Below are 14427 nucleotides of genomic sequence, written 5' to 3'. Positions count from 1 at the left end.
AGCCCCAGTTTTGTTAAGTGCTCTTTTACTAGATAGCAGCTGGCAGCTGAAATCTGAAAAGTCATGTAATTCTACAATGCCTTACTGTAAAATCTGACCCTGAGAAATACAAATAACAGTTTGAAATTTAGGAGCTATTCTAAGTAACATGACACTGAGATGCAAGTCCTAAGTCCCATCTCTGAAAAAAGGCCCAATGCTAGCTATAGTTGAACAACAGGACTTCATTCCTAGTAAGACATCATACCAGGAGAGAGTCATTTAAGTGTGCACATATTTCAGTGTCTGAAACAAGTCAAAGCTTTGTTTTTCCTCTGCTCTGTGCTGCCAATAACCAGGCATCATGTGGTTCAAGAACAATCAGTATGGGCAAAAATACCAATCAGTCTCTTGCTGATGCAAAGTGATGCCAAAACAAAGTTTTTCTCATCATAAGGAAATATTTTCTTCCTATTTGCATTTGTTCTATTGCATACAGAAAGTAGATGTAAATCTTCAACAACTACTAGGAACCAAAAAGTTTTCACTTAAAAAAAAACTTTGGGACACGAAGCTATATTGTACTCCAACTGCTTTCTTTTGATTTGGCAATTTACAGATGTAGATGAAGTGAAATGTTTCTTATTAGACTCCTATGCCAATATTACTTCCTTCATTATGTAGGAAGTACATTGGTCAATATGTAACTAACACAGTTACCCCACAGCACCTTTTCTAATGATGATTTGATTTCAGTAGAACAATACAGTGCACAAATGGTTATTGTGCTTCCCTTGCCTCAGAAACCTAATGATATTAAATTTTAAAAAAATCAGGAAAAGCTATTACCTCTGTCCATGTTATTTCAGTTTGATTAAGGGCCAGAATCTTCAAGTTTGAAAATGCGCTGGATGTAAAAGTTGATGTAGATGGAAATCTCATTTTGTTTTCACTGCATTAAAAAAAAAATTATTTGCATAATGAATAATCACATTTATCTAAGTCATTAGTTTGGAGCTACACATTAAAGAAAAAGAAATTTACACCCTCCAAAAATTAAAATCACTGCCAAGATGTCACATATTTTAAAATATAATAAAATATATTTCTAGTTATATTCAAACATACTCTTTCCTAATTTACTCTCCTGCTTCCAGAATGCATATTTATTCAAGAATGCATATTTATTCCTCTGTGGCCTCTTTCACTAAGTTTTCAACATGAAAAGAATGATTTTCATGAATACTAAATGAAACAAAGCCAGAGCTTGGGCTTAAACTCCTTAGTGTTGACTGAAAATGAGGAGCCTACATGAACAAAAGTATGTAAAATCCTCTCTCAATAGGTATCACTACAAAGAAGAAAAGATGAAGATCCTCAAATTTGCAGTCTTCAAATCAGTTTTCATTATTCACTCTGAAAGAGAAGTTTTTATTTCTTTCCTAAGGCCAAATCTACCTGCATATTCTCATAAAAATCTCTCAATGTAGTTTATAGTTACATACTTATGGGTAAAATTTCCTCATAGAGAGCCGGTGGATGGTTAATCACTTTTATTCTTCTTCCAACATTCCATGCACAAAAAAAATCAGTAACAGATTTACCTTCTTTCTTTTTTAAAGCAAACAGAAGGTCAAAACAATAAAAACTGATTCAGACTATATCAGTTTGTAGCTGTAAGCATCAGATTCCGGCATCAATCTCATTTTGTTTTACATTTTTCTTACAAATAACTTCTGAAAACCCTTCAGTCTAGAGTACACTTGTCAACAATGAAAAACTGAAAAAATTATTCCGGGTGAATTATAATCAATTTCTCTGTATTCTCATGCACGCTGATAACAATAAATCATTATATGCTCTAGGCAAATTTAGATTTACAAACAGCACCAGGTTGCAAACAGCTGTTCGTTGCTAAATATTGAAGGAAATGGAACACCTATAACTATTTTTAAAATACATTTTTGTCTCATTAAAGATAAGAATAAATAAAAAACCTGGTGATTTAGGCTGCTACTAGTCCATTGTGTTACTTGATACCAGAAAATTATTGTGGCATATGCCAATTACACTGTATAGGTGTGTACTAGAAATGTTCTTTATTTTGGAATTATTTTATGAATTTTCTTGTTTGAATAGAATTGGAGCTTTATTTAACAACATCCCCCTTCCTTTTCCAATGTCATCATTGTACAAGAAATTTTCCCCTAGATCTGTCACCATGGTCGTAACAATTTCTTATCAGCATCATTTTAGGACAGAAATAGACCAAGGTTTGGGATAATTATGGTTTAGTTAAAGCATTATTATGGATAGTTAAGTTTAGTGTCAAGACATAGTTGGCTAAACAGAAGTGGATTCTTAAATGCAGACCTGCCTGAGCAGCCAGAATGTATCAAGAATTAAAAAAAAACCAAAGATCAAGTTTTAAAACTTTGAAGAAAATGTTCGCCAGAACTTAAGTTTTACACAGAAGCTGAACTCCCAGGGTTCTTCTTGAATACAGATGTCAGAAAATTATAGCCCACACTACAGCCCACAACTTAAGCAGTTGCTTAAAAACAAGATTTTAAAAAAATAAAAAAACCCACTTAGCTCCCATTAGAGTAAGTCTTGTTGTACCCAGTTACATTTAGAAGCTGAATCCTGAGCCTCTTTGGCTTTTGTTCGTACCCAAAGGAAGAGAAACTCAAATATGAATATTTATACCTGACATTAAGTGTTTCCAGATTTTGAACTTGAGAAGCAATAGCTACTACTGTCTCCCAAGATGATATCAGATTTTTTGATAGATTTATATGCCTCATATCTGAAATTTCTTGTTAAGAAAAATAAACTTATCCCAAAACTGAACTTCCATTTTTCAGAATTAGAATTAGGGTTTTGTTTTGAATCAAAGAGAAATAGATTACACTAAGGGATGGTACTGCTCAGTTACAGCAAATTTTATTTTGATTTGTGATATGGAAATGGCTTATAGCTTTATAAAAGAGCTTAACCATACAAAGCCTCAAATGGATTAATTCCCATACTGATAGGAACTCTTATAAGTCCTTAAAAATTAACAAATAATAACTGCTTTGTAGTTTTGTAACACTACCACTGCATGCAGTGTACTAAACACATTATTTGTTATATACTGGAAATCTCTGGTGTCTAAAGAACATATCAGTTCTATTTCTATATGGTTATCTATTCTAGGGAATTAAAAAAAAAAACATTGCTGGAGATTTCTGAAACTGCAGTCACAGTAACAACCTATGACTACACTTCTATTTTTATACACAATTTGCATATCCTCTCAAAAATTGTAGGCGCCTGGCTGTTTAACTTTTTAACATTGCATTCAACTTTTAAATATAAACTTCAGGTTTAATTTTTTTCTTTTTTTAAATAAAAGGATACAAGTATCGTTCATTGACGTGAACACTTGGAATGCTAAAGAATGTACTTTATTTGTGGCATCAAGCAATACAGCAAAAAAAGGATACTGGCACACGTTCTGCTGATTTCCTCTTCCTGACCAGCATGGCTCACTGCACACTCACGCACCGAGATATCCACCAGTTTGTTCAGCTGTCTACATGAGAAAGAACATTCTGTTAGGTAATCTTCAAACAGAAATAGGTATGTTACATAAATGCCTGGCTTTTACAACTACATAACATCCTTTTCATGCCTATCTCCTTTGGACTTAGCAATGTGCAGATTACTACACTGCAGTGTCATTCACACTCGAAAAGAGATACAGCTCTATTTTCTGCCTTTACATCACTACTACAAAGTAAGTCTGGTTGAACCACAGTTCTAACTTAAATAAAGAGTGGTAAAACAGATTAAATATAGCTGTGCAAATTGGAATCTAATTAGAGATTCCAAGTTAAAAAGGTTTCTTGCAACATGTTTTGCAAGAGGTTCAGAGTTATTTGGGCAGTCTTTGTATCACTTATCAAGAATATATTTGACTGCTTAGTATGCTCTGGGAGAAAAGGAAAATAGTTGTGGAATATCAGCTCAGAAGGAGACTGCCACCTACTGAACTAATACGTCTCTTCTGCTGGAGGCCATTAGAACTGCAATTTATAACACATAATTAAGTTACTTCCTTTCTTACCCTTCCAGGTACATGAACATGACATCAACTGATTGAAAAACTTCTTCACTAGCAGTACAGTGACTTTCTGTCTTCCCTCTCTTGGTTACAAAGTAATTTGTGATATGAGTAAACAAAGACTACACAACACTGTACAATATTAACAAAACATTAAAATACATCTATTTTTAAAAGACCATGCATATATAAATGATGGCTGCCAACATGATGATAATTTATCTCTTATTTCTCACCAGATGTCATCATCTGCTTCTTCATGAAACCAGAATGAGGACTGTTAGCACTCAAACATGACATAATCTCAGTTTGTATTTGTAAAACCTGTAAATTATGAATTCACAATTGGGAGATTTCTTGTTTCCACCACAGTGCAGTCTGGCTTGCTTTTAGACACAACAATTTTATATGTATGGCAGTTCTTACAGTCAAAATACTACTTGACTGATCAATCACTAACAATGTATCTTAAATTTTCATATATATAACACTTGCCTTTGCTGTTCTGCAACAGAATCCATGCCAACAAATTCCACAGTCTTCGTTCCAAATACCACTGTATTCCCTGTCCCACACTGAACATCCTGCTTATCATTCAATCCATACCGATCCTTTACTGCAGTAAGAAAATCGACTCCAAAATTTGCCTTGTTGGGCCGGATGAACGATCCTCCTTTGGGATGCCTAGAATAGAGCAGCCAGGAAAAATTGAAATATAAACAGTTATCTTAACAATGACTGACTAATTAATTACTGCTTTAAACAAAAGTACTGAGAACCAAAGCAGTAAAAAGGCAATTCTACAGACTAATTGTAAACAGCACTGTTCCCAGCGAGCCAGGTAAGACTTTCAGAGTATCTTTGATAGTACTTGGCAGAAGCTCACATAGTGAGATACCATGAGAACTGGAGCACCAGCTCCCCAAAATGTACTCACACATCAAAATTACAGTGTCAGTGCTATTATTAAAAAGAACTGCTCTGTTATTTCCAAACTCATTATGAAGTCAGGTTCTGCAGAAAATGTTTCTACCTATGGACAGACACAAAGTTACCTAAATCATACAACAAATGTGCCAGGATTTTTACCAAAGCCCGAGGAATACTCAGAATTGTGATTGCTACATTGTATTTGACTTCCATAATTCACTAGTACTTCACACAAATACACAACATACAAATTGTAGCACTCAGAACTCTTATACAAACATAAACTTTGAAAAATCCTGATACCAACTTGGTAACAATTTTGAACAGTCAACAGAAATATCCAACCAATAATGTATGTTTAAGACAGTCCAGCGGAGTTTCTTGGTTTTTCTTGAGCACTGAAAGAACTTTGTTGCATTCCTGTGTGTTTGACATTTTCTAGCAAAGTTAGCAAGGAAACACAGTATCAGGGAAGAACTAGCAGAGACAAGTTATGGGAATGGTATCACAGAGCAGATGAGGCTCTGATAGGAGCATCAGCCAAAAAACATCAGGAAGAAAATTGGTAGCTATGAATATCTGTCCGAGCATCAGCCAAAAAACATCAGGAAGAAAATTGGTAGCTATGAATATATATCTGTCTGCCATCAAGCTGAGAAGACAACAGGCTTTGGTAGGAAAGTGCCCAGGAGGAAGATATCACTTATGTAAATAAAACTTCTCAAAACAGCATGTAAGCATCAAGTGTCTAATTAGCAAACCATAATATAAACCACCAGTGCTACAAAGTTCAAAATTCTCATAGAAAAAAACATTAACTAAAGGCCCCAAATCTTATGGACCTATTACAAGTAGATGGAATAGTTTGGGCACCATGTATTCACATTTCTGTTAAAAAATCAGGGCTGGAAATTTCCTGTGCCAGTTTCATTCATTAGCATTTCTACTCTCATATCCTTAAGGACCTAGGTAGAAACTCGATAGTATTTACTTTCAAAATAATTTCAGTCTAATTTTGTAATGACTATGTTTAGAGTGCAATGATTACAAAAGAAGCAGAAAGGCAAATTACTAAAGAATATAAATCTGGTATGAACTTTTCCTGTTTGATAAGCATTTTCAATACATCTTTAATCCAGTAACCCACTCTTAAGTAATTTCTTCCATTCCTTTGAAATTCTTCATAGCTTGCAAACACTTGACTGATTTAAATATTGAACTTTCTCAAGTGTAAAAATGATGTGATTCTTTCTTAATATCTCTTCTTTAAACAGTAAATTACCTTTTTACAACCTGAACTAGGACATCTCTTGCCTCCAAACATATCACTTCTGCATTTCATTAAGTCAAATAGCTTCATAGATGGCAGATAGTGTAGGATGCTGCTTGGGGCTCTGGAAAAAAAATCCTTGTACGCCTGCCTATCTGTAATTCACACTAGTGAGCAGCCTGAACCTCCTGCTGTAAGTTTATTCTGACAACAACTGTCCAATTTCCTATCATCACAATTTTGTCATCGCCAGCCCTCTACACTCAACAGTTCTGCTTTCCTCAACCCTCTCACCAGAGCTAATCTAGAACCTCACTTCTGCATGCCTCCTGTCATGTCACTTATCCCTATCATAGCCAAGACCTTTGGGTCTCTCCATCACCATATCCTTTCCTAAGCCCATTTCTGTCCTGTCAGGTCACCACTTCTATTGGCATCTCCTTCTTCATTTTCCATGCAGGAACCAGTTCTATCCTTAGGGGGGAAAACAAAACCCATAAAAATCAACAGATGAACCTAGCTGCCCTGTCCCCCGGTCATATAAAGCTATAGGAAAATTTTAGTGTATTTATCTCTCAAGACCCTTCTCTTTTTGTCCTGATCATAAGGTCATAGGTTTTCTCTCTCCTGTTGCTCATTTCCCATTACTCTGAATGCTATTATAAATTACCTAATGTATATTTAAATCCATTCCACAGCCTAAGCTTTTCAGTTCCAGTCTATTTATTTGATCTACTTTTTAAGGAACTGTCACAAAAGACAGGAAAGGAAACTGCAACAGGAACCTATTTTCAGGCAAAATTATTGTGCATTCAAGGAGAGAGGTCATTGTAACTCATTTTTCCTAAAATACACTGCCTGCATTAAATTTCCCACTAGGACATATGAACTGTACAAGCTGCATGTACATATCAAACAAATAATGCACCTGAAATTAATGCAAAAACACACCTATTAGCCATCAGTCTCCATAACTGGGAACTAAACAGATAAATCCTAATCCAAAGAGTCACCCAGCATGCATACTATGAGATGGAAGAACCTGTGGATTACTGATCAACTTCACTTAAGATGAACACTCAGAAGTCTGAGAACATGTATGCAAATTGTCTTGCAGCCAGAACAAAACATTGTGTGGAAAGAGAGTGGTAGAAGATACGGCCCAATTTTCTTAAGCAGAAAATGTAGAACATGCTCAAGTGGAGCTCTGGCAAGTGGCTGGCTCTAGTTAATACTGACACTTCCTACTGACTTTTAAAATAGAGTGGTTGACCCCAATCTCAGAAGTCATCATCTAGGACACTTCCTATTCATGATTCAGTAGCCTGAAGCATACAACCCATCTGCTGGCACACCCAGGGCACTTCAAGGATATTCATTAAAATTTAGATGAGCTATCAGCCTCCACTGAATAAGGAGGAAATTTGGCATCATTCTTTGCTAATGTAGAACCCAGTCATGGCACTGCTCATCATTACAGGTACATGATGGCTCTTCATATGCAAGGGAAATATCACACACACACACTTCTCAGTACTGAAGAAAAATGCAGGAGTACATAAATCATAACAGCTCCACACTTGAGCTGTCTGACTGCAGAAGCTCTGAGCCACAGAGAGAGATGTCAGCTTTATCAGCCTAGGCAGTAAACATGGATCAAAGGGCTTCTTTGCCCAGTGCAGTCTGTTTGCAATGATCAGCTCCAGGCAATTACCATCGTGACTGCAGCAAATGCACTACAAGGCTCATAAGGTGTCATAAAGTGGAGCTGTTTGAATCCATGCACATCTTTTCTAGACAGAGCTGAACAGATCTCTTCCTCCTAGGGAAAGGTGTTCAACAGACAAAACTTCTATTAGAAGAATCTACACACTGCAGTAAAGAAAATCCTTCAAATTTTAGAAAGAGGCCGTGGCACCAAACAATGCTTAAAAATGACACCTAACACTAACCTGCCATGGTGTATCAAATTTGACTGAACAGCAGAATCTTTGCAAGCATGAGCAAGTATTTAAAGTTCTTGAAAGTTTACCTTAGTTAAACAGACATGAAACTTGACTCTGAGCTTTCAAAAAGCAGGGAAAGACAGACATCTGCAGTTTTAGCTGCTCTCTTGGGGTTCTGCTGGTGCCCAGGATATGTTTGAGCAGTGATTAGGGACAACCTTTTGTTTCAACTCAGTTCTATTGGCAGCAAAGACCATGAGTTTCTGATGAACAGAACCTCTTAACTGAAACCTCCTAAGGAATCTTAGGAGTGCTTTTTGCCTTTGCAAAATGGAAATAATTTTCATTTTCATGGACACTAAAATGGTATTTTTTCCTGTATTTGAAGAGTTTGTTTGTACTCTAGGTAGATATTCCTGGAGGGGAATGTGTCACCCTTGAAGAAAAAATAGCCTAATTTAATAAAAACAGATCTTTCATGGAGCAGAACATCTTGAATCATCGTGGAGCAGATCATCATGCAATAAGCATAGGACAACCAGGGGAGGAAGAAGTGCTTGTAACCCACATTTCCCAGGGGAACACACGCACACAAATGTGTCAGTGGGTCTGGGACAGGATCTTATTGGAAAGCACACTCATGTTTCAAAAGCTGTATACAAATTTTAACACTGTTTTCAGGCTTGATTACTCATTTCTCTTGAAGGACTGCAGAACATAATTACATTATACACTACTGCAACTGACAGCTAAAATAGTAGCTTCCTCAGTTAAGAAATAAGATCCTATTATCAGGGAAAGACCAAACACAAACCCAACACTAGATTGTGCATTGCCATTTCCAGCTGATACAAGGCTGATGAACATGCTCGTGATGTCAGCATAATTTGAAGTATGGCTGTTTTGTTTTTTGGTATTCATATTTTTAAGAAGTTTAATCATCACCACATAATGACCCAGAAAAACATACTGCCATGAAACATAAAAGTTTAGGTCATATTTTCAAAAAACCTACTGTACAGATCACATAGAGCTGTAAGCAGATCTACTGCTTCAAGTAAGGACTTGAAAAGAAAGAAGATTCTCTGGTAATGAGAATCTCAAAATCAGTTTTATTTTCCTCTTATGGTCTTATTTTCAAGTGTCACTCTGAAAGATATATTTTTTAAAGAAGCTATTTTTTAAATTGCCTTAAAAGCAATTTTGAAATGTCCTTTCACTGCATTTGTTTACAGCACAAGCTACTTGATCAGCTGCTTCTGCTTATCAGAATTCAAGGAGTGAGCAAAGTAGGCTTGTAGGCAAAGGATACTTGTGATAAGGTGTAAGGGGAAAAATACAGCATTTTCTTTAGATGTGTATATTCATCTACAAAGAAACATTATGCTCTTCTAATCAGTAGCAGTAAAGAGGTGATGTTTTAAGTTGTGGAAGGGTTTTGTTTTTCAGCATCCTTTTGCTAAAATAAGGTAAATATTTCTTACTTAAGTTTGCCTGTATTTTCACAATAGTCAACAGAAGAACTACAAATGTGTCTGCACCCAGGAAGTTATGTCTGTGTGTCTTGGTGGACTGCTGGAACTATGTGTTCTCTTAGACTCCAGCAGAACTTCTTGGAAAATAGCAGAGTACGAAGAACAGGAACAGATATTGAAAGAACAACATGTTTAAAGACCACAACATTTACATTTACATTTGTTATGCTATTGAGCTTCACTCAAAACATTGATTTTTACATCAAGAATTAAGGTTACTATTTGAGATCTCATCTCCTGGAAGCACACTAATGGCTGCTAAAAACCCAAGAGTCTATACACATATATGTACATATCACATACACACAAATGTAAAGCAGTTGAGTTTCTGAAAAACATTCATGAAATGTTCAATTGCTTTTTCTGTCCAGAAAGATTTTGAATGGTCACCCAATTATTTCCATTTTTTTTTTTCTCCTACAGCAGAACATAGCTAGCTTCAACTTGGAAACTGTTTCAATTAAATTCAAAGAATTTAGGAAGCAACTTCCACTAATATATTAATTTTAAAGATATGGTTGTGCTAAAACCATCATTTCCAATTCTTTAGCTGAAACAAAACATCCAGCAAAGTTGATTTTTTTTCTAGTATTTAATGTGTTTAGCCTCCTCAAGCCTTGTTTTATTATTATTTGATACAAGTGAAAAAAATATCCAGTTCTCAGAGGTCAGTGTTTTCTTCTTTACTTATTTTTCTGAAGAACAGATTTTGTTCTCTCATCCTTCACCACTTCTATGCTCAGGAGCTTACTGAGCTAGCAGTTTGTAGTATTTAAGAGCTATTGATGACTTTCCTCTATGAACTCATCCAGTTACTATTTAACTTACAAACTTTTAGCTGTTGCACGTGTCCTGACATAGAAATCAACGACTTGCTACAGTTAATATCCATCCTAGAGTCCTATATTCTGCAATTTCAAACATGTTAAGTGCTCAAATCCTTTCACTTAAAAGTAATGCATGCATTTGTTTTAAAACCCCACACAGCTGGACTACGTTTTGCATGTACTAAATCCAATGAATTTATTTAAAAATTCCTTAGTGATACCAATATAACCCCAATGACTAGCAGGAACTTGGCATTTTGCATACAAATCACCTTAAATTAAAATATAAACTGTATTTGGAACACTTAATATGGACCAATATTTTGGTTCAGAATTATCTACTGAAAGTCACTAGGAAATACTGATTTCCTAACTAAAGTAAGAGGTCTAAAACCTACTAATAATAATAACATCCAAAAGTCTCAATTTATAGCATACCTCTGAAAACATGACTTGTATTTTCTAAGTATTTACTATACCCTAATACCTGTAACTGGATAAATGTCAATGCAAGAGCCTCCATGGATTAGCTAGTCAGAACACTCAGAATTATGATCTTTTTAACACTGGTCAACTGATAACAGAAGGGTTTGCCCTAAAAATTGTCAAAGGGCCTTTCCCAATGACCATCTTGTCACCACATATGATATGCCAATGCTGTGACTCAACTCACCTGCACTTAAAATACTGTGTTCCTTCATAGCTGCCATCATGCTTTCCCCTCTGAGGATCATCCCATTCCACACCAAGCCAAATTCCTGAAAAAAATGGTTGATAGTTTTTCAAATTTACAGCATCATACCCATAGAAATCACAGCCAGAAAGAACCCCTGCAGTTCACCTAGCCAAACCTTCTCTCTCAAAGCAGGAGATTATCACCAGCACCAAAAAAAGTCAGTCAGGTAATTTGTTACCTAGCCAGACCTTAAAAATGTCCAAGGAGAGAAAGATTGCAGCACATCTGGTGAGCATATTCCAGTGCTGCATTGTAATGGAAAAGGTTTTCCTGCTGTGGCCATTATCCTTTATTGTATATTCTAGTACTTGTAGGAAGAGTTAGGCTCTGCCATCTTTGTACCCACCCGTCAAACAGCTGCAGGAAACCATTGGATGGCACTTTTTCTTCCCTTCACCACATTAACCAAGCCCAGTCTTCACAACACACCTGCATGGTCTGTGCCCTTAACCACCCTGACAGTCCTCCAAGACTCCTCAAGAGAGGAGAGCTTTGAGATCCTCTCAAGTTTATCTGCATCTCTCTGGCACTGGAATAGCTCCACAGCAGATACCTTACTCCAAGTGTAACCTTGTCAGGAACCCCTGCCCCAGAGAGGGATAACAGCTTTAACTTGCAGGCCATGTTCAACACTTCCCTCTAAGGTAACCCAGTACAACATGTATCTTTGCTTGTTACAGGGCTCACTGCTGGCTCATATTCATAACAGTATCCAACTTAGCTCCCAAGCCCTTTGCAACAGACTCTGTGACTCACTAGTTCTTCCTGGTCTGCACTACCTGTGGAAATTTATCCTTCTTCAATCTCTTGGGTTCAAACCTAAAGTTCATAAACCTTGATGTGGATTGCAATTCTCTCTTGTATCACAGCAGCCATTTGAGGGTGAACCCTGTTCATCACCCAAGTCACTGAGGAATACATGAAACAATACACACCCCAGCATTTACTTTTGCAGTACTCACTCATTACAGACACCAAGTCATTAATTAATTACAAGCTTGACAACTTTAGGATCATTTAACAGTCCATTCATCTACCTTGTATTTCTTCAGCTTCCAAATAAGATTCTTTATGGAGGCATTATTCAAAGACTTACTGAAGTCAAGGAACATTGATTTGTTCTCCCTTTATCCACATTCAGTCATATCATCATAGAAAGTAACTACATCTGCCAAGCACAACTTCTTATTTACAAGTACCAAACACTCCCAACTACCATCTTGTCCTTCACAGGCTTGGGAATGGATTCCAAGGAAAACATGCTATGTGATCTTTCCAGTAACTGAAGTGAGGCTAATGAGTCTACAGTTCCTGGTCATCCTTCTTGCCTCTTCTAGAACGTGTGCAAGGCTAGTCTTCTTCCAAGCATCAGGAATCTTCCCATAAATTTGAACATCTATAGTGAGTTGACCCAGGCTAGATACTGGGTGCCCCCCAAAGCCACTCTGTCCCTCCCCTCCTCAGCTGAACAGGGGAGAAAAAATACAACAAAAGGCTCATCAGCTGAGATCAGGACAGGGAGAGATCAACCTCTGATTACTGTCATGGGCAAAACAGACTTGACTTGGGGAAAGTAACTGAATTTATTACCAGTCAAAACCAGAGTAGCATAATGAGAAGTAAAATCAATCTTAAAAATAGCCCCACCTCAGCTCTCCCTCCTTCCTGGGCTCCACCTCCTCCCCACGAGAGGCAGAGAGATGGAGAATGGGGGTGACAGGCAGTTCATCACACCTGATTTCTGCTGCTTCCTCCTCAAAGAGGGGAGTCCTTCCCCTGCTCCAGTGCAAGTTCCTCCCATAGAAGACAGCTCTCCATGGACTGATCCGACATAACTCCTCCCTGCAGGCTACAGTATACCTCCTTGGGAACTGCTGCAGTGTGGAACCCTTTGTTCACGGGGTGTAGTCCTTCAGGAAAAGGCTACTCCAGCATGAGTCCCCCACAGGGTCATATGACCTCCCAGGAAAGCCACTCCAGCAGGGCTCATCTCTCAGGTCTACCAGGAGCCTGCTCTGGAGTGGTCACCACTTCCTTTCAGGCATCCACCTGTGTGTGTCTCCTCCATGGGCAGCAGGTGGATCTCTGAACCCCTGCAGAGCCCCCTGGGCTGCCAGGAAACAGCCTGTCTCAGTAGGTCTGCAGGAGAATCTCCTCTTTGGAGTGTGGAGCACCTCCTTCCCTTCTTCTTCAGTGACCTTTGTCTCTGTGGGGCTGTTCCTCTCACGTATTCTCACTCAGCTCTTCTCTGGCCACAGCTACCTTTGTACACAGAGTCTCTTTTCCTCCCCTTCTTAAAGATGGTTTCACCGAGGTACAGCTACCATCGCTGACGGGCTCAGCCTTGGCCAGGGCAGGTGCACGCTGGAGCTGGCTGGCAGCAGCTCTGCTGGACACGGAGAAAGCTTCTGGCTTCTCACAGGTGCCACCCCTGCAGCCCTGCCACTCTCAGAGAGAGCCTTGTCACACAAACCCAACACAATGTGTTACCAAAGGAGCACCGGGTGTGGTGATCTGCTGCTGCCTCTTACCTTCCCTGCCAGCACAGAGACCAGGGAAAAGACTGCAAAGGTCTTCTTACGCTCCTTTTGACAATTCTGACTTCTTTAAAAAACCCCAAACCCCAACTCGTACAGACTAGAAGTCACCATATTTACACAAGAACAATGAGGAAACATCGCATTGTAAATTGCCTCGTTTTACTCGACAATGTTGGGTTTTCTTAATTAAGAAGAACATGAGCAGAACCTCGAGAACAACCATAAAACGTGAAGATTATTACTTTCGTGGCGCTCACCTGCAGTAGGAGACACGCTGCCCACATAGCGCACAGTCCCGTAGTCGGTGCCACAGGCGACCCGCCGGCCCAGCGCATCGGGAGGCAGCGCGGCAGCCATGCCGGGACCGCGGCACCGGGCTGCTCCCACACCTGCGGGCACAGGAGAGACGCCCTTAGCACCCGCGCAAGCCTGTTCTCACAACGCCCTTCCCTGAGCTGCTCTTTCGCCGGGAAGCTGCGGGCGGCTCGCTCCCGGCGCTGCCCGGGCCGCTCCCGGCCCGGCCCCACACGCGCGGGGCCGCCCCGCTGCCGCA

The 14427-nt window shown here is 38.6% G+C and overlaps 1 protein-coding gene across 2 annotated transcripts in view; it reads right to left on the bottom strand.

Annotated features, from left to right (window-relative positions):
* The window catches only part of TBCE (tubulin folding cofactor E), a 26438-nt gene extending 12011 nt beyond the window's left edge, over positions 1-14427 (bottom strand). The window contains exons 1-6 of one of the 2 annotated variants that reach the window (XM_039706976.1): positions 14132-14427; positions 11272-11356; positions 4582-4774; positions 3471-3555; positions 2689-2788; positions 829-931 (exon numbers count right to left, since the gene is read on the bottom strand). In XM_039706976.1, the coding sequence (XP_039562910.1) occupies positions 829-931; positions 2689-2788; positions 3471-3555; positions 4582-4774; positions 11272-11356; positions 14132-14231 (666 nt within the window). In that variant the 5' untranslated portion in view covers positions 14232-14427. Of the gene's footprint in view, positions 1-828; positions 932-2688; positions 2789-3470; positions 3560-4581; positions 4775-11271; positions 11357-14131 lie in introns of both variants that reach the window. The other variant, XM_039706975.1, reaches the window with a different exon arrangement.

The sequence above is a fragment of the Passer montanus genome, unplaced genomic scaffold (assembly GCF_014805655.1).
Source record: "Passer montanus isolate IOZ18808 unplaced genomic scaffold, ASM1480565v1 scaffold2, whole genome shotgun sequence".
NCBI classification, from domain to species: Eukaryota; Metazoa; Chordata; class Aves; order Passeriformes; family Passeridae; genus Passer; species Passer montanus.
Note: the sequence above shows the minus strand (reverse complement) of the source record. Positions and strands in the feature narration are given on the sequence as shown.